The 20,496-nt window shown below is 46.9% G+C and overlaps 1 protein-coding gene across 1 annotated transcript; it reads right to left on the bottom strand.

The window, feature by feature from the left end:
- Nucleotides 1–15,047: 15,047 nt before the first annotated feature.
- On the bottom strand, nucleotides 15,048–18,793 carry Hint1 (histidine triad nucleotide binding protein 1). The gene is made up of 3 exons (NM_001109607.1): nucleotides 18,625–18,793; nucleotides 15,605–15,709; nucleotides 15,048–15,356 (listed from the first exon to the last, which is right to left on the bottom strand). Exons 1-3 carry the CDS (start codon nucleotides 18,733–18,735, stop codon nucleotides 15,192–15,194), a joined length of 381 nt encoding a protein of 126 aa, NP_001103077.1. The 5' UTR covers nucleotides 18,736–18,793; the 3' UTR covers nucleotides 15,048–15,191.
- Between the last annotated feature and the right edge of the window lie 1,703 nt (nucleotides 18,794–20,496).

Here is a 20,496-nt window from a genome sequence, read left to right as displayed (position 1 = left end):
ATAGGGAGTGCAGGGAGGGGGATGGGCAGGAAAGCAGAGAGGGAGAGAGGCAAACATTGTAAAAAGAAGGGAAAAGTGTGGTTCTTGGTGCTCTGCCCAGCAAGAGTCCTGTGTTCAGAGCTGTCCCATCCATCCCAGGAGGCTCCCTGGAGAGGGGGAAGGGTGTTTATGAAGAGCCTCAGACTCCAGAAGCAGCATGACCTCCTGGCCTGTCCCTGCTGGTTCCTGCCCCCGTGACTGCTCCTGGCTATAAACAGCCTGTTTATTAAACCGCAGGAAATTGGCCCCTCCACCACTTGAGCAATTTGAGAGAACAGGAGGTTCCTGGTCAAGAATTTCCAAACTGGGAGGGCTGTCTGCTGGAAGCCTATGGTGCTCAAAGACCTGGCTTGAAAGGGCTTTGGGGAGTGAGCATTCTGCCCACTCCCTCCTCTTGCAGCCTTGCTTAGGGCTTCCCAAACCCTGGGGGCCTTCAAGAGTCAGAGGTGGCCCCTTGAAGGTTATTACATTGACTTACCTCTTTATTTGGTCTAAGAGCCCCATTATTAGAGCACTCTGGTGATGTCAAATGGGAAGGCAGATTTTAAAAGGCAGGAAGGAGGCAGGAAGAGACAGCTAGCTGTCTGTAAAGCGCTTGCCTTGCAAGCTTGAAGACCAGAGTTCAATCCCCAGAGTTCTTTTTTTTTTTTAAAGCGGGCTGTGTGGGGTCTTGAAGAGACGTCTCAGCAGTTAAGAACACGTCCTGTTCTTGCACCTATGTTCAGGTCCCAGCACACACAGGGCAACTCAAAACTGTCTCTCATTCCAGCTCCAGGGGATCCCCAATGCCCTCTTCTGTATTTGGTAGGCATTAGGCACTTACAGAGTGCACATACCTGCATGCACACAAAATAACAAAATTAAATCAATTGTTAAAAAAGATGGCCGTGAGGCCCACATCTGCAATCCCCAATACTGAAGAGGCAGAGACAGGCAGATCCCTGGGGTTCACAGGCCATCGGCCTAGCCTACTTGAAGAGTTCATTTAGCCTAGTAGCAGGCCTTGCTTCAAAACAAGGGAGGGCCAGCAAGACAGCTTAGCTCAGTGGGTAAAGGCACTTGTTGCTGAAGATCTGATGATCGAAGTTTGACTCCCAACCCGTCGTATGTGGAGAGGAGAGAACAGACTCGTGGACATTGTCTTCTGACCTGCATCATGCACATGGATCAAGGCACTCCCCTCCAAAAAAGAATCAAATATATAATTGTTTAAAAGAAAAAGAAGGTAAACAACTCTGGAGAGTAACACTTGAGGTTGTCTTCTGACTTTCACACAATTGGGCACAAATGTGTACAACACACACACACACACACACACACACAGAAAGAGAGAGAGAGAGAGAGAGAGAGAGAGAGAGAGAGAGAGAGAACAGGACCTGAGTCCTGTCTGGTTCGGTTCAGCCCGTCACTTACTTCTCCCCATAGCCAATCACTCAGGCAGGACAGACTCACTTAGGAGACACATGCATGTCTTCTTAATGTCCTTACCCCTACTTGTGGCTTTGTGTGACCTCAGACCAAGATTCACAAGCTCGACATTACAAGCTCGTGCTCCTGTCCCTGGAGGATTCCCTGAGATACTGGGATTCATGTGGACCTGGTACCTCTGCTGAACAGATGGGATTTGCCAGATCTATGCTGGGTGTCCTTTGAGAAGTCACATAAAGGTACTCCCAAGGAACCCACCGACTTTAATGCACATGGTTGACACTGCTATAACGTCAGGCAGGCTAACAAACCAAAACCAAAAAAGCATGAAATGGATTTATTTGATCATCGTTTCACCTGACACACGGTCCTTAATGTCAAAGAACAGAGACCCAGGGATAGCTGTCTGTGTTTGTACTGGGGTTACCACTGGGGATTCGACTCAGTTGGTACAGTGCATGCGCAAGGCCCTGGTTGGATCCCCAGAACCTGATAAAAATGGATGGTGGTACTCACCTGCACCCAGGAGACAGGCAGGAGGACCTCTGAGTTCAAGGCCAGCCTGATCTACACAGAGTTCCAGGACAGCCAGGAATACACAGAGAAACCCTATCTCGAAAAAACAAACAGAAAAACAAGCAATAGCAACAAAACTAATTTACTGATTTTTAAAAAGTTATTGGAAGCCAGGCCAGGTGGCTCAGACCTGTAATCTCAGGCTCAGGAGGCAGAAGCAGCATAAAAGTGAAATCAAGCACGGATTGAGCTGCATAGTAAGATTATTTCAAAGAAGAAAGAGTGGGGCTGGGATAGGAATTGTTTTGAACAGGGACGGCAGATTGCTGGAACTGGAACAGTAGGATGGGAGGACATGAGAAACCACAGAGGAAAACTGTGGAGGGAGTTTCTGGGAAAGGGAGGGCATGTCTAAACACGAGAATTAGATGGAAAATCGGGATATTTACCACGTCAGGAAAGAACAGCACAAACAGCATCTCTAATTCCATGGGAAGTGGTGAGTTGTGACCTCCCAAGGACACGGGCATTGCACCATAATTGAAAGGTGCTGAAAGCCAGCCTCTCTCAGCACCCATCCCGTTGGCTGGCCAGTATCTCTGGAGGAATGCTGTGGTTCCCCCACTCCACCCCCTACATTCCAGAAACTTCTGGATGCATTTACACTGGTCTATCTCGATTCTTGGAATATGCCTCTGTCTCTTCCATTTGTTCTACATTCTATCGAACCTCATCTTTTTAAAATTTTTTTTATTTTTTTTAAATATTTATTTATTTAATATATATTTATAAGTACACTGTCCCTGTCTTCAGAAACACCAGAAGAGGGCATCAGATCCCATTACAGATGGTGGTGAGCCACCATGGGGTTGCTGGGAATTGAACTCAGGACCTCTGGAAGAGCAGCCAGTGCTCTTACCCACGGAAGACAGCTGCCTTCCACGCTGGGATCACCAGCCTGTACCACCACGCCTGGTTTCCCTTGCTGAGCCTGTTCGGTTGTGGTTTTGTTTTGAAGCAGGGTCTCACCATTACAGCCCTGGCTAACGCGGAAGCCTTGCTGTCCCGGTTCAATCGGAACTTTTTTTTTTTTTTTTTTTTTTTTTTTTTTGAGACAGGCTGTCTCTGTGGAGAGTGGTTGTTCTAGAACTTGCTCTGTAGACCAAGCTGTCCTGGAACTCGAGTTCTGCCTGCCTCTGCCTCCAAAGTGCTGGGATTAAAGGCATGTCCCACCACACCCAGCTTCCCTGAAGAATCTGAAGTAAAAGCTTTGCCTAGTTAGTTCCCTCAGCCATTTCTTTCGTGGTTCAGGGGCCATGCCTAAACTCCCAGCTGCCTGTGCCTGTCTTGCCACTGTGAGTCTCACTCACATCCTCCTGGCTGCCTATCAGGGAGACCTTAGTCACAGGCATATCTCCTCTGTCTTCCTGACAGCTAATGAGACACAGGGCCCTGGGGAAGCTTGTCCCAGCAATGCCTTTTGGCTTTCCTTGCTTTTATAGTTATCTTTGGCTAGGATTATTTTAACAACCCCCTAACTAGTGCCTCTGTTCCATGACACAATGCATCAGATGAATCTTTCACGGTATCTGTGATGCCATTCACTTCAGTTGCAAACAGAATACAGTGGAATACTCTTGTTTGCCCGGCTCTCCTGCTGGGCTCAGCCTGTGCCACCAGACCTGGGAGTACCGTTTCTTCAGACTCCTCTCCTGCCAAGGCACACCGACCCCCTCACCACTTCCCAACACACTCTTCTCTCCTGCCTCCCGGGCTTTCTATCTCAGAAGTCTGTCCTTGCTCTGTGTGCACAGCCACAGTCTTCTGTGGGCCTGGGAAATCCTTATTAAGGTGTGAGTTCGGGATGGTATCTATATGATACCATGTATCTATGGTATGTATAGCCCAGTCAGCTCCATGCTTGTTCACAGCACAGTTGTCATGTCTGCCCAGCAAGACATGAGCCAAGTGAGGTACCACACACCTGCAATTCTAGTATTTGGAAAGTGGAGGCAGGAGGAGTAGAAGTTCTAGGTCCTCCTTGGCTATATAATAAGTTCAAAGCCAACCTGGGCTACATGAGATCCTATCTCAAAAATGATACCAGTATTTTGCCACAAGAACTTAATCATTACCCCTCCTTTTTTGTCTCCTTTTTCCCTCCCCTCCCTCCCGCCTTCCCTCCCTATCACTTTTTGTTCCTCCAAGCCTCATGCACGCTAAGCAAGCCCTCGGTCACTCAACAATACCCTCATTTTTGCCCAAGCGGCTTTGAACTTGTAGTGCTCCTGCCCCAGCCCTTCTTGGTAGCTAGGGTTTTTTTTTTTTTTTTTTTTAAGATTTATTCATTTTATTATATATAAGTACACTGTAGCTGTCTTCAGATACACCAGAAGAGGGCATCGGATCTCCTTACAGATGGTTGTGAGCCACCATGTGGTTGCTGGGAATTGAACTCAGGACCTCTGGAAGAGCAGTCGGGTGCTCTTAACCGCTGAGCCATCTCTCCAGCCTCGGTAGCTAGGGTTTTAAGCCTGCCAATATGAAGTTTCTTTTAAGGTTTTAATTTTTATTCCTCTGTGTGTGTGTGTGTGTGTGTGTGTGTGTGTGTGTGTGTGTGTGTCTGTCTGTCTGTCTGTCTGTCTGTCTGTCTGTCTGTCTGTCTATGTGATGTCTTTGAGTGCCTGCATAAGAACATATTGAATCCCCTGGGGCTGGGGTTATAGGAGCCTGTGAGGCACTAGACATGGATGCTGAGAATGAACTGAGTACCTCTAAAAGAGCCGTAAGCATTTCAACCTCTCACTAGCTTTGGTACAATTTCTTTTTTTTTTTTTTTTTTAAGATTTATTTAATTTATGTGAGTACACTATAGCTGTCTTCAGATACACCAGAAGAGGGCACCAGATCTCATTACAGATGGTTGTGATCCTTTGGTACAATTTCTTAACCATACTGACTACCAGCTCTCTTTCCTGTAAAACAGAGCATGACACTTCCGTGTCTATGTGAGAGTTTTCATGAGAGGCACTAAGGAACTCGGCAGTGTCTGTCACTGGCCAAGTACCCATTAACTCTTGTTATCTTCCCTCGTTGATAATGCCAAGTCCAGCATCACCAGCAGTGTGAAGGCAGAGTGAGGTTCCTGCCTTCTTGGGCCCTTGTTTATTGTGATGTGTAACCACTCATCTATTTGTGGATGAATCTGTTCTCACACCTGATACAGACTGCTGAGGGACAGGGACCTTCTTATTTATTCCTGTGTGCTCCAAAGTATCCCTGGTACTATGCCTAGGACTGAATCAAATGCAGGCAGGATACTGTGAGCTCAACCACTGAGAAGGAGTTAGAAGGCAGCGTTACAGTCTGTCCTGGAGTCCACACCTAACACTTACTCTGCCCCCTCCAGTTTTCTTTTCTTTCTTTCTTTTTTTTTTTTATTAAGATTTATTTATTTAGGGGTTGGGGATTTAGCTCAGTGGTAGAGCGCTTGCCTAGCAACCGCAAGGCCCTGGGTTCGGTCCCCAGCTCCGGAAAAAAAAAAAAGAAAAAAAAAGATTTATTTATTTAATGCATGTGAGTGAGTACACTGTAGCTGTCTTCAGACATTCCAGAAGAGGACATCAGGTCCCATTACAGATGGTTGTGAGCCACCATGTAGTTGCTGGGAATTGAACTCAGGACCTCTGGAAGAGCAGTCAATGCTCTAAACCACCGAGCCATGTCTCCAGCCCCACCTCCAGTTTTCTTATCCATATAAAGGACATATTAAAATTTAAAAAATGAGACATTATCCTACTGTGTGGGCCCAGGGGCCAGGAACTCACTGTGCAGACCAGGCTGGCCTCAAACACGAAGAGATCTGCCTGCTTCTGCCTCCTCTGTGCTGGGATTAGAGGCCTGCAACCAACACTCCCAGTGACAATGTTGCTGTTAATGCCCGTCCACAGGATCAGGGTAAGCTGTGTACACTCATGGATTTCCTTTAAAATTTAAGAAATCTTAGCATGGTTGCTTGCTGCCTCCTTGTGGATAAAGTACAAATCATTATGAAATCCTCCTGTAATGACCCAGCAGTTATGTAGCTCGGCACTGAAAACAAACCAAGCCTCAAATGAGAATCTGGACCAAATAGATTGTCTGACTACTATGATATAGATGTCTATAGCATAATACCAAGAAGAGATCTCCTTACAAATGACCAAATGTTTGTAAAAATGAAAGGTTGGGAGTGGGGGAGCTGGAGAGATGACTCAGTGGTTAAGAGCACTGACTGCTCTTCCAGAGGTCCTGAGTTCAAATCCCAGCAAACACATGGTAGCTCATAACCATCTGTAAATGAGATCTGATGCCTTCTTCTGGTGTGTCTGAAGACAGCTACAGTGTACTCATATATAATAGATAAATCTTTAAAAAAAAAAGTGAAAGGTTGGCCAGACTAAATGTTAGATGATCAAAGTCAGTAGATTTTTCACTTTCTCCTTCTATATCTCTGGTTTCTTATTGGTGTTTCATTTCTGAGAAAGGGTCTCACCGTGGCTGACCTTGATCTTGCTATGTTGCCCAGGCTAGTCTTAGGCTTGCAGCATTTCTGCCTCAACTTCCTTTTTATATCTATCTTGGGTGTATTCATCAGGGTTCTCTAGAGAACTGTAGAACTCACTCTGTGGGTATGCGTGGGTTGATTTATTGGAATGGCTTACCAGCTGTGGTCCAACTAGTCCAACAATGGCTGTCTATCAATGGATGGTCTGAGAATCAAGTAGTTGTCTGGTCCATGAGACTGGATGTCTCAGCTGGTCTTTAGTATATGTCAGACTCCTGAAGAAGTAGCCTCCGATGCCAGTGAAGGAATGGACTTGCCATTGGGAGCAAGCAGGCAAAAGATAACAGCTTCCTTCTTCCCTTTCTTTATATAGACTGCCAGCAAGAGGCGTGGCCCAGACTAAAGGTGAATTTTCCCACCTCAAAAGATCCAGGTTAAAAGTGAGTCTTCCTGAGAGAAACTGCAGAGAGAACATGGAGGCTGACGTTAAGATTCCACTCTGTGTATTTACAAGTTGTTGTGAATATTCTTAAGGGATGGATGTGTACAGGGCCTTGTATGTCTAAGTGGGCAATTATATCTAATAAACTGGAAAAAAAAAAGTGGGTCTTCCCACTTCTAATGGTTTGGTTAAGAAAGCCCACATGGGTGTGCCTAGGTGCTTGGATTTAGGGTATTCCAGATGCAGTCAAGGTGACAGCCAAGAGCTGCTAGGAGCAGTGACTTTGAATGTAAACTGTACATCAGGTGATATCATTGAACTGTTCATTTGCCGAGACATTAAACTGTGCTGTGGGGGCATTAAGATGACTGTGAAAGTCACTGGCCACTAAGCCTGATGACCTGAGTTCAGTTCTCAGGACCCATGTAGTAGAAGGAGGGAACTGATCCCATGCAGAATATGATATAGCATGTATGAGGATGCACACATACACAGAAATGCAATAAAGTATCTTTTAAGTCGGTGGTGGTGACACACACCTTCAGTCCCAGCACTTGGGAGGCAGAGGCAGGTGGATTTCTGTAAGTTCAAGGCCAACTTGTTCCACAGAATGAGTTCCACGATAGCTAGGGCTTCACAGATAAACCCTGTCTCAAAAACCAACCAACCAGATCTCCACGGCTGCTTACTTATCACCCACAATTCCCTCTTCTTTCTCTCTCCTCCAGCTGAGCAAGATGCCCAAAGGAAAGAAGGCCAAGGGGAAGAAGGTGGTCCGGCCCCCGCCGTGGTCAAGAAACAGAAGGCCAAAAAGGCGGTCAATCCTTTGTTTGAGAAAAGGCCTAAGAACTTCGGCATTGGGCAGGACATCCAGCCCAAAAGAGATCTCAACGCACTTCGTCAAATGGCCCCGCTATATCAGGCTGCAGCAGCAAAGAGCTCTATAAGCGGCTCAAAGTACCTCCTTCCATCAACCAGTTCACCTAGGCCCTGGTCAGGCAAACAGCGACTCAGCTTCATAAGGTCGCCCACAAGTACAGACCAGAGACAAAGCAGAAGAAGCAAAGGCTACTGGCCCATGCTGAGAAGAAAGCTGCCGACAAAGGGGATGTCACAACTAAGAGACCACTGTCCTCTGAGCAGGGGTCAATACAGTCACCACCTTGGTGGAGAACAAGAAGGCTCAGCTGGTGGTGATTGCCCATGATGTAGACCCCATTGAGCTGGTGGTTTTCCTGCCTGCCCTTTGTCGAAAGAGGGGGGTGCCCTGCTGCATCATCAAGGGAAAGGCCAGGCTGGGGCGCCTGGTCCACAGGAAGACGTGCACCACTGTTGCCTTCACACAGGTGAACTTGGAAGACAAGGGTGCTCTGGCTAAGCTGGTGGAAGCTATTAGGACCAATTATAATGACAGATATGACGAGATCTGCCACCACTGGGGAGGCAACGTCCTGGGTCCTAAGTCTGTAGCTTGCATTGCCAAGCTGGAAAAGGTAAAGGCTAAAGAACTCGCCACTAAACTGGGTTAAATGTACACTTAAGTTTTCTGTACATAAATATAATTACAAAATTATCAAAAAACAAACAACCAAACAACCAAACAAAATGTAGGGCTTTGAGAGACAGCTCAGTTCTTTTCTTTTCTTTTCTTTTTTGTTTTTTTTCTGGAGCTGAGGACGGAACCCAGGGCCTCGTGCTTGCTAGGCAAGCACTCTACCACTGAACTAGATCCCCAAGCCCGACAGCGCAGTTCTAAAGGACATTTGCTAAGGCAGAGGACCCAGCTTTGCTTTCCAGTATTCACAGAGCAGCTCACAACCATCTGCAACTCTAGTTCCTGGAGATCTGATGGCTCTTCTGGCCTCTGTGGGCACCGGGCATACACATGGTGTATTTACATGTATGTAGGCAGATGCCCATACACACGAACTAAGTAAGTTCAGAGATGTTTTAACGGCTTAAAGAATATGTAAAGATATAAAGATTGCCTTTAAAAAGAGGAAACCGTTGTGGGTTTACAGAGAAAATGTCCTGTTCTTCGGGGCACATGCTGAAGTATTTAGGGTAAGGGGAAATGTAAACGGTAGTGTCATTCCCCACTGCCCCAAACTCAATCCTCAAAAACCATGGATCAATTTTCCATCTTTATGAATATCTTCATTTTCTGGGCAGTTTGTCTAGTAAATGCATGTTTACAGTTAAGGTAATATGATAAAGCATGTTGCTTTTTATGACTGGCTTTCTCCACTTAGTTCCAAAGCTCAGCCATTTTGTTTTTTATTGCTGATGCAATTCCATTGCTGGGGTATACTATTTTGATTAGTGATCACTTAAATGCACCTGGGACTTTGTGAGGGGACGGAGAGATGGCTCGGTGGTTAAGAGCGCTTGCTGCTCTTCCAGAAGACCTGAGTTCAATTCCTGTTACCTATGTCTGGCAGCTCGAATTTCTAACTCCAGAACCAGGACATCCACTGCCCTATTCTGGCCTCTGCAGACTCTGTGTACTCTCAAACACAGGTGAGTATACTCAGACAGACAAATGGACACACACACACACACACACACACACACACACACACGAATAAATCTTTAAAGTGTTTAAATGCATCCATGATTTGTTTGTGCACTTAGCCATTCTATGTAACGTTGCTCTGGATGCTCCAGGACAGGAGGTTTTTGTAGGACATGTGTGTGCTAGGTACATTTTTTGTCACGTGACAAATACTTGATAAAATCAAGTTAAAGGAAGAAAGACTGGTTTTGCTCGCCTTTCAGGGCTTTGGTACACTATGACTTTGGGCTTAAGATGAGGCAGAGAATCAGGGCATCAGGCAGAGTAGCAGAGGACACCTAACGGCAGCCAGGAAGTAGAGACCAAGAAAAAGGCCCCCATCCATGCTTCCTCTCAGTCGGCCTTGTGCTTTTCAACACTTTCCAATGGTGCCATCCTGAGTCTCTCGACTGGGACAGAGCCATTGGCATCCGGTTGCTCCCCAAATGTCCATCATGAGTCCATGAGGGGCCTTTCGCACTCAAATTATCACTTCCCCACTCCTACGAAGTATAGAGTTCGGGGCAGACCTGTTCTGTGGTTACTTAATCAGCTGTGTGAGTATTGTTTAACCTTTCTGGGGCTGTGCTTTGAGATGAGGTCTGGCTGTGTAACCCTAGCTGGCCTGAGCCCCACGCTCACCCGTCTGTGTTGTCCAGGCTGCACATCCTTGAATATTCAGAGAGCCTCACCTCTGCTTCCAGCTGCTGGGATTATAGCCCCCATAGCCAGCTCGTGACTTCAGAGCTGCCTGTTTTACAAAGTAGCTGGACCATTTTCAATCCCATCGACAGTTACAAGGGCTTCCATTTCTCTGCTTGCCTTTTTGACCATAATCATCCTCTAGGCTGTGAAGTGGCATCCCACTGTGGTTTTGACCGTTCTGCAATGACCAATGGTGCTGAGAATCCTTCCACCAGCTTGCTCCCTGTGTATCTCCTTTGGAGAAATGTCTCGTTCAAATGTTTGCCCACTACCTTATTTTTTTTAAGACAATTTTAAAAAGAAGTTTTAGGTTCACAGAAAAATTGGGGGCTGGGGATTTAGCTCAGTGGTAGAGCGCTTACCTAGGAAGCGCAAGGCCCTGGGTTCGGTCCCCAGCTCCGAAAAAAAAAGAACCAAAAAAAAAAAAAAAAAAAAAAGAAAAATTGAAGGTAAGATCTGCCCCTTGTCCCATGCATGTAGAATCCCCCACTACTGGTGACCCCACAACGGTTCCTTTGTCACATTAATGCCTCTGCTTTGACACATCACAGTCCCACAAAGCTCAGAGTCTGGGTTCACTCCTGTTCTCATTTCTCTTAATCTTATGCTTACAACTGGATATGCGTGTGTTTAGTCCGTTGGCCACGTGGTTACTGTATGCTTGATCTCACTGTTGTCTCTGAGACAGGCTTACCAGGTAGGCCATCCATGTACATTCCATGGGTTGTGATGTGTGTGTACGTAAATGAATCCACCATATTTTCAGACTATTTTCAATGCCATAAACGACTTTGGCCGTTTGCCCGTTTTTAAATTTTTTTTTTTTTTCAAGATAAGGTTTCTCTGTTTAACAGCCTTGGCTATCCTGGAACTCAGTGTAGTCCAGGCTGGCCTCGAACTCAGAGATCCTCCTGCCTCTGCCTCCTGAGTGCTGAGACTAAAAGTGTGTGCTACCACTGCTTGACTTTTTTGTTTTGGTTCTTTTTTTCGGAGCTGGGGACCGAACCCAGGGCCTTGCGCTTCCTAGGTAAGCGTTCTACCACTAAGCTAAATCCCCAGCCCAAAAGTTAGATCTCTTTCTCTTTTTTTTTTTTCTTTTTTTCGGAGCTGGGGACCGAACCCAGGACCTTGCGCTTCCTAGGCAAGCACTCTACCACTGAGCTAAATCCCCAACCCACTGCTTGACTTTTTAAACATTTTTTAGATTTTTTATTTTATGTATATGCATGTTTTACCTGCATGTGTGTCTGTGTGAATGCCTGATGCCATGGAGACCAGAAGGGGGAACCATCCCATAGAACTGGAGCCACTGACAGTTGTGAGCCATGTGGGTGGTAGGACCTGAATGCAAGTCTTCTGCAAGAGCAGCCAGTGCTCTTAACTGCTGAACTGCCTCTCCAGGCCCTGTGTTGTTTTGTCATTCCTCCCCTTCTTCTCTGAGGCAGCCTCTCCATATGTAGTTCAAGCTGGCCTCAGACTCTTAGTCCTTCTGCCTCAGCCTTCAAAGTGCTGAGTAGAGATGAGCAGGTATGGGACACAGTGGCTAGTGAGGGTCTCCTGATACATGACGGGAGCTCGGGAGAAGAGAAAGAAATGTAAGACATACATGGAGGAAGCCCCAGCCAGACTCTTCTCCATGTAGGGAACAATAAATACAGTAGAGAAATGAAAACCTGAGACAGGGTCTGTAAACAACCAGCCACCCTCCAGGGTGGGGATTTGAGCTGGCTCAGCAGATAAAGGTTTACCAGTTTAACACCCATATAAGTCTCAGGGGTTGGATCAGACAACTCCCACCAAGAAAGTTCCTGACAGCAGCCTCAGGCCCCCACATGCATGCATACACATATAAACACATACATGTTACCACCAAAAGTCATAAAAAGGGCTCTCTGGTCTGTCCCTTCCTACCCATGCAGGAGGTCTGTCAGCCAAATTCTCTAGTGTAGTTCATTCCAAATATTTAGCTGCCTCCCCCATCAATGTTTTAACTTTCTAGGAGACTCTATACATTTGTTAATTAAGCAAACAGCACTCAGGGGCACTGAGAACCCAGCATCATGTTGGACTTGTGACCTTTTCAGATCTTCCACTGCTGGAGTGTGTTTTGCAGGATCTTGGGGTTTTCTGGCCTTAAGCTTACTCAGCTCTAGGTTGAGAGATCCTGTCTCAAGGAACTAAGGCAGAGAATGATAAGCAGGACACATGCCCTCCAAGCATATGTACAAATGCCTGCACCCCTATACACACCCACATACATACACTATGTATGTACAGATATAACCTGAACAACATAAAAGGGAGTCAGGCCAGGCATGGTGGGCAACAGCTTTAACCCCTTAATCCCAGCACTTGGGAGGCAGAGGGGGTGGGGGTGGGGAAACAGAAACCCTTTATCTTGGCATACCCTTTATATAACCCTGTGAGGTTGCATTTGGAAGCTCCAAGCTATGCCCTTAATAGGCCTATCAGTGCACAAAGTTACTCCTCTCCACTAACTTGTCAGTTAGCTTTGTGAAACAATGCTTAATGGACAGCTCACAGGTTAATTCAGGGAATATGCAGGAATAAAGACAAGTTATGCAGAGAAACTGCCAGGGAGCCAGTGTGCAGAACACTCCGCTGCTACTGGACACAGGAGCCAGCCTGCACTGTTGTCTTCCCTGGCATTCAGCACTGGATCCAAGGGTTGACAACACAGACGTCATTGTGCCTGCCAGCTTGAAGCTGCTGCCACCGACACCAGGATGAAGTGTCCACTGTCCTTGTTCCTGTGTCATTAGTTTCAGATTCAAAGTCCCAGATAAGTGCATCTGATTGGCAGAGCTAAGTCAAGGGCTTGCATCCCAGCTGGGCTGGGCAGCAAGTTTTTTTTTTTTTTTTTCTTTTTTTTTTCTGGAGCTGGGGACCGAACCCAGGGCCTTGCGCTTGCTAGGCAAGTGCTCTACCACTGAGCTAAATCCCCAACCCCTGAGTAGCAAGTTCTTATTGGTCTCCTCAGCAGCCTGTTCTGGGGGCAAGGAATCTCTCAAACAGGATGGAAGTTCAGAAGCTGCAACTGTCCCCTATATTCATGCTGCTCTAGGTGATGCCTCACGATGAATACATAAGTACAAGTTTGGTTTTATAGCAAAACTGCTATTTCTTTCCTAAACTGCAATAAAATACTCTACCAAGGACTAGTGTTGGCTCAGTGGGAAAGAGCATTTGCTACTCCTACAGAGGACAAGAGTTGGGTTCCCAGCACACACGTGGCAGCCCACACCCACTGTAACTCCAGCTCCAGAGGGATCCCATGCCAGTGTGATTTGCTCACAGGGACAGGTCTGTTCTCAGCCCAGGCCTCTCCAGTGGACTGCTTGAAGCTCCTCAGTCATAGTTGCTGGCTTCCCCCAAAGCAAGTGACATTGTTCCAGATGCTGGAAAGTGCCATTAACTAGGCGGCTTCTAGCATCAACGTCTCATAGTTCAGTGCCGTGTAAGGGCCCGCTCCTTGGGTCACAGATGGGAGTCTTCAGACTTGTCCTCCCATGGCAAAGGAGCCACACACAGCCTCTTGTTAGGTTGGAATCCACTTAACAAAGGTCTTCTCCCCACAGCCTCATAGCAGAGGGAAGGAATTTGTTGGACATAAACGTTCATCTACAGCAGAAAACCACCCCAGAGACCACAGTGTAGGCCAGATCACCCTTTAAGACCTAACTTCAGAACTCATACCTTCCTTCCTTCCTTCTGTCATACTGCTAGTCTCACAGGCCAGCCCTCATTCTGAACACACAAGAGGAGTCTTGTAGGCTATCCTGGAGACTGGCTGCTACATGAAGCGTGGGTGTCTGTCCCAGGACAGTAGAAGGCAGAGGTCCTGGGCAGGAGGACAATGGAGTGTTATCTGCCTGCTGTATTAATGCTGGCTTGGTTCATCAGGACAGGAAATGTTCCTGACGAAAGCAGACTCAACCCTCATGCCTCCTGCTTCATTCTGAACCATGCCACAGATCCTCCCAAGACTCTTCCCCAACGTAAAACACAAAGTCAGGAAAATGACGGCAGAGAGAAAGACCATGAAAGGCATTTTAAAAGATGCATTATATACACAAATGTTTTAAATATAACATAAAATAGAAGAAAAGTTACATGTAAAGGCCAGTTCTCCTAATCTATCCAGAAACACTCCAGGCCAGGCATAATGGTGTATGCCTATAATCCCAACCTTGGGAGGCAGAAGGATATTGCCTATGTGTTTGAGGCCACCGTGGTCTACACAGTGAATTTTAGGCTAACCACAGTTACACTGAACTGTCTCAAAAAAAAAAAAGAGGGGGGTTGGGGATTTAGCTCAGTGGTAGAGCACTTGCCTAGCAAGCGCAAGGCCCTGGGTTCAGTCCCCAGCTCCGAAAAAAAGAAAAAAGAAAAAGAAAAAAAAAAAGGAGTGTGTGTGTGAGAAGGGAATTTCCTGAATTAATTTAACCTGGGAGGATATTTCAAATCAGACTTCTGTAATTAATTAAAGACCAGTTACACTACCACAGTATGCCAGGATCTCCTTGAAAAGAAAATGTAAGAAAGTTGGGTTGCGAGCTGATCTCTATTTTTGACACAGGATCTTACTGTACAAACCAACCTGGCCTGGAACTCCCAGAGATCCATTTGCCTGTCTCCTGGGTACTGGGATTAAAGCTGTGGCCTACCTTAGTGGTGGATCCTTTGCCTGGCTTCTTGTGGCCTGAGTCTGATCTCTAGCAACATACACACAAGAAACCTCCATGACAGACCTACCCTCAGCATTCCACCACACAGTTCCAGGAGCAAATCCACTCAGAGATGTGCAACAATATCTTTTATTAGGCACAGAATTTTAAATGATCTCTTCAATCTCTCCATACACAGGCAAAACTATGTGTGCCATTGAAATTACTGGAGCTTGCCAACTACCTAGAGAAGGATACTTATCCCCAACCTGCTTAACCAGGAGGCCAGTTCATCTGCCGACCTCCAAGGACGTGGAGGTGAATATGATAGACAGACTGCCCCCCGTCTGCACCTTCATTCACCACCATCCGATACCCGCGCTTCAGGCCCAGATCCGCAGCACATTTCTTGCCAACAATCATTAAATGTCCTAGAAGCTGCAAAAGAAAAAGAAAAACCTCTTAAACACAGAAAATGTACACTGCTGGCCGTTAAATAACAAGCAATCAAGCTGAGGGTGGTGGAGCACGCCTTTAATTCCAACACTCAGAGGAGATGGGGACAGGCCAGGCTCTGTTGAGTGCCAGGCCAGCCTGGTCCACATAGGAAATTCCAGGACAGCCAGGGATACACAGAGAGAAAACAAACAAACAAACAGTGACATACAATGTTAGAAATTACTTACACTTTCATCATCATCATCTGCCACAGAAATCTGGGATATGTGCTTCTTGGGTATCACCAGAAAGTGTGTTGGTGCTTGAGGGGAAATGTCATGAAAAGCAAGACACTGGGGAAAAACAAACAGAAGCGTTAGTGTATCACCTGCTAGGCTAAAACACACTCACTCTCTGTCAAGTAGTAAGCATGGTCAGAATGGGAGGCACTGAACAGACGCCAGGCTGACACAGGTGATTACCACAGAAGAGTATGGTTTAGACTGAGTGATCACGGACAGCCATTCTGCGACAGTGACACTGAATCTGTGCCTCGGCCCTCAGGCTCATATATTTGAATCTTAGTTATCAAACACATTTATATTCATTCCCCACCCACATGCTTTCACCATGACAACGGATGAAACCCCCGAAACTGTCAGCAGTCTCCCAGTTAGATGTTCTCTTTCAGCTGGCTGGTGGCAGTAGTGGTGCACACCCTTTAGCACCCACACTTGGGAGGCAGAGACAGGTGGATCTCTGTGAGCTTGTGACCAGCCAAATATACAGAGTGTGTTCTAGGACCACCGGGGCCACACAGACCCTTTCTCAGAAAACCATAAGAAATAAAAAGTTTTCTTTTGTAAGAGTTGCCTTACTGTCTCTTCACAGCAATAAAGCAGTTACTAAAACAATGGATGGGCAAAACTTAGTCCCATCAGCCTTACCAGGCCAATCTCATCCAAGTCTTCTGGCTCAAACCACGCTGTCCATGGATATTCCCCGTACAATGATCCTCCCGTATTCATTCATTCATTCATTCATTCTCTCTCTCTCTCTCTCTCTCTCTTTTAATTAATTAATTCTCCTTTCTTCTTTTTTCCAGACAGGGTTTTTTATGTAGCCCTGGCTGTCTTGGAACTCACAATGTAGACCAGGCTGGCCTTGAACTCAGAGGCAGTCCTGCCTCTCTGCCCCTGAGTGCTGGGTGTGTGCCACCACCACCCAAGCTCTTTATTCTTGAAGATTATTTTCTGCCTCCATGCATGGATGTGCACCATGTTCATACTGAGTGCCCATGGGGGCCAGAAGAGGATGCTGGATCCCCTGAACTGCATAAGACAGTCAGTCCTGAGCCACCTAATGTGGGTACCAGGTATCAAACCCAGGTCTTAACGGCTGAGTCATCTCTCCAGCCCACCTTTAACCTCAACTTTTGTTTAAAGGCTATATATTCCTCAACTTGAAAAATCTACAAATTCCTGCCATGTTAATAGTTTCTTTCACTTTTTGTGTATGTGCCACCTATGGCCGCAACCGTCCTGTATTACTCTGGACCTTAATGCCTAGATGAGGGTCTCTCATTGAATGTACTGTTTTGACTAGGCTGACTGGCCAGCTAGCTGCCAGCAGGCTCCCACACTTTGCCATCAAGCTGCTAGAGTCACAGGCACAGGCAGCTAAGCCCAGCTTACATATGGGTGCTGGGGATTTGAACTCAGGTCCTCAAGCTTTCACAGGAAGCACTCTTAGCCACTGTCCTCAGCTTCCAAGCTTCCATCCTTTTAATTATGGAAACAAACTTGGCTCCCTTCCCCCTCCCACCTTTTCCAGATCGAAGTCCTGATTGTGCAATTTCATGGTTTGTTTTGTTTTACTGTGCAGGCACTGCTGGTACTGATGTTTTATATCTCATGCTCTCTTGCTCTCTTCCTAACAGGATCCAGCCATACTCATTTGGCTAAGGAGTAATTTTACTTGATACACTGTATAAGATGCTGTGTCATTTAGAATGCTTCTCTCTCTCTCTGCAAGTGTTTTGTGTTCTCCCCTCCCCCACCCCGTTTTGTTTTGCTTTGTTTTTGAGTAAGCAACTTATTCCATAATATAGGCTGGTCTGTAACTCCCTGCTCAGTCTTCTGGATGGTAGGGTTGGGACTACAGGGCATGCATGCTACAAGACTTGTAAACCTTTCCAATGAAATGGGGCTCTTTCTAAGACAAAAGAACTTCCCCAATTAGTGACACATATAGCAATTTAAATAAAACTCACCTCAAGGAACCAAATGAAGTTTGGAGTACTATTTCAGGTCTATGTGAATATTACCAGTAGCATTAATGCTTTCTTATATTTCAAATTTCTTTTCTTTTCTTTTTTTTTTTTTTTTGGTTCTTTTTTTCTTTTTTGGGAGCCGGGCTTGCTAGGCAAGCGCTCTACCACTGAGCTAAATCCCCAACCCCATATTTCAAATTTCTTAAGCGGACTGAACAAACCAGCACAAAACTTTCTAGTCTAGCCAAGTTACCACCCTGCTTTATGTGAGACTGAAAGCCATATCACTGCCTAGGAAATAATTTACAAAATTGGTCTTCAATATCGACTGCGATTTAATCTATCAAGGAGGAGGGAAAAAAGACAACTTTTGATCTTGCATCATAAATGTTTTCTTCGATCAGCAGGGCGTGGACCACCTGCAATCCTAGCATAGCAGGGTTCAAGGTCAGCCCCAGTTAGTTACTCAGCGAGTTTATGATCAGCCTAGAATGGTGAAGCCGATCTATTAAAACAACAAACCAGAAAATCCTTAAAGCAATATATATATATATATATATTTTTAAAAGCTTGAAGGGGTAAGGCCAGTCCCCAGAGGCAACGTCTGCGGCCGGAACAGGGAGCAGAAGGACCTAGCAGTGCCCGGACCGCTGCGCGCGGGAGATCGCAGAGATTGCGCCGGGGGCAGGATCCGGTTTCTCGACGGCCAGATTGACACCCGCGTGGTGGGTGGCGGTCGCCGGCCCCCGTGGGCGTCACCCATGGGTCTGCACTTCACAGGGGACCGGGGCGGGCGTCACCTCCCAGGGCCTCGGCCCGCATCACCTCACCAGGGCCGCGACACGCGGCGGGCCGAGCGGCCGATAACGCGTAACCCGAGCGCAGGCACGCGCCGCAGGGCCACGCGGGCGCAGGGCCAGGCCAGCCAGGCCGCGCGTCGTCTCAGGCCCGCGGCTCCTCAGGGAACGCCGGCGTGTCGCCGGGCGGCAAGCCTACCCGATCGTCCTCGAAAATGATCTTGGCCGGGATTTCTTTGCGGATGATCTTGCCGAAGATCGTGTCGCCACCGGGCTGGGCCACTTGAGCCTTGGCAATCTCGTCAGCCATCGCGGCCGGTCGCTGTCCTTCCCGCGCCGCGGCCACGGTGGGGAGAGGAACCGCGAGAGCGCGCGGGGACTGCCGGCTCGCGCCCGGTCGGTCTGCGCATGCGCTCTGGCGCCGGCGTCGGCGCCGCAGCCGCTGGGAGCGAAGGAATGAAATGGGCGGAGGAAGCGCCGGTTCTTTGCCTCTGCACCTCTATAAGAAATTTTGATTTGCTAGTTCTGGGAGGAGGCTAGGTTTGGCCCAGTGCTTGCCAAGCGTATACGGAGTTCTAGATTTGAACTCTACCGCCTCATAAACCGGATCTGGTGCTGCACGTCTGTAGTCCTAGAGTTTGAGAAATGGAGGCAGGAGGATGGAAATTCAGTTCATCCTCAACATTGTTTGAGGCCAGCCTGGGTTACCTGAGACCCTGTTCCAGAGCAGTCTGTTTTCTGTTTCAAGTTGTGCTGATCACATTTGCTGGCTTGTGATACCGTAGCCTTTTTTTTTTTTTAAGATTTTTATTTTATATATGTATATGTGTGTGTGAGTATTTTGCCAGCATGCGTAAGAGTGCATTATATCTAATGCCTCGGATCCCCTGGAACTAGAGTTACAGATGGTTGTGAGCCATGTGGGTGGATAGAACTGAAACCTGGTCCTCTGCAAGAGCTACAAGTGCTCTTAACCCTGATCATTTAAACCCTCAGTTGTTTGAGGTCTTGGCTAAGAGCCATATGAAGCCTTACATCAGGTGTTCTTTGCTTTGTTTCTCGCTTTGTGTGGCAGCGATTCTCAATCTTAACTACGTACTAAAAACCACTTGGGAACTCTTTAAACATCTCTGACCACACCCCACATTAATTAAGTCCAAGTCTGGAGAGATGAGACCTAGGCAGGAGTTGTTTGTAAGCCCCTAGGGCCATCTTCCTGGCTGGAATCAGTTTCGAAGAAGAAACAAAGTCTTTCTTGGCCCCGCCTCCACCCTTCCTCCTCTCTGTCCCCTCGGTCCTCTTAAAAAGTGTTTTCTGAATATCGTGTGCACTTTGTCATCGTTGGTTCTTTGGGTCATTTCTTCCTCGTCGGGATTAGGCAGGACCTCCATTCACAACGTTCTGTAGACAATCCCAGTTGTCATATAGATCTGTGGACGTGGGTCGCCACTGTTGTTACCGTTAGCTTCTTTCAACATCCCATCCCACTGCCCTCTGGATGGTTTCTTCTGCACATGGAGCCCCCCCCCCCCCCCCCCCCGTTCCACATCTCATTGGATTCTGTTCCTGGCTCTCTTATCTGACAATCTCCAAGTGGCCATAGTGACCTTAGGGACTTAGAGAGATGGTTTGGTGATCAAGACACAAACTGTTCTCTCAGAGGCCAGCAAAAACATCACAGCTGCCTGTAACTGCAGCTCTGGGGGCGAAATCTGATGCCTCTGGCCTAGCAGGATGCCTTCAATCACTTGTGGACTGGGCGCACATAGATCGCACAGATACACATATATACACACATAATTTAAAAAATATAAGTAAGGGGTTGGGGATTTAGCTCAGTGGTAGAGCGCTTGCCTAGGAAGCGCAAGGCCCTGGGTTCGGTCCCCAGCTCCGAAAAAGAAAGAACCAAAAAAAAAAAAAAAAATATATATATATATATATATATATATATATATATATATATATATGTAAAAAGGGAAAACTTAAGCCAGATGACAGTGGTACACGGCTTCAATCCCAGCACTCTAAGGCAGAGGCAGACAAATCTCTGAGTTCAAGGCCAGGCTGGTCT

The sequence above is a fragment of the Rattus norvegicus genome, chromosome 10, assembly GCF_036323735.1.
Source record: "Rattus norvegicus strain BN/NHsdMcwi chromosome 10, GRCr8, whole genome shotgun sequence".
NCBI lineage: Eukaryota > Metazoa > Chordata > Mammalia > Rodentia > Muridae > Rattus > Rattus norvegicus.
Note: the sequence above shows the minus strand (reverse complement) of the source record. Positions and strands in the feature narration are given on the sequence as shown.

Bases quoted from the DNA above. Each gene is read 5' to 3' on its own strand.
- Hint1 (NM_001109607.1), bottom strand. From the start codon at position 18,735: ATGGCTGACGAGATTGCCAAGGCTCAAGTGGCCCAGCCCGGTGGCGAC. The intron at 15,710-18,624 runs GTAGGCTTGCCG...GTTTTTCCCCAG, and splicing joins TCATTTTCGAGGACGATCGG to TGTCTTGCTTTTCATGACAT. The intron at 15,357-15,604 runs GTAAGTAATTTC...TTTCTTTTGCAG, and splicing joins CAGATGATGATGATGAAAGT to CTTCTAGGACATTTAATGAT.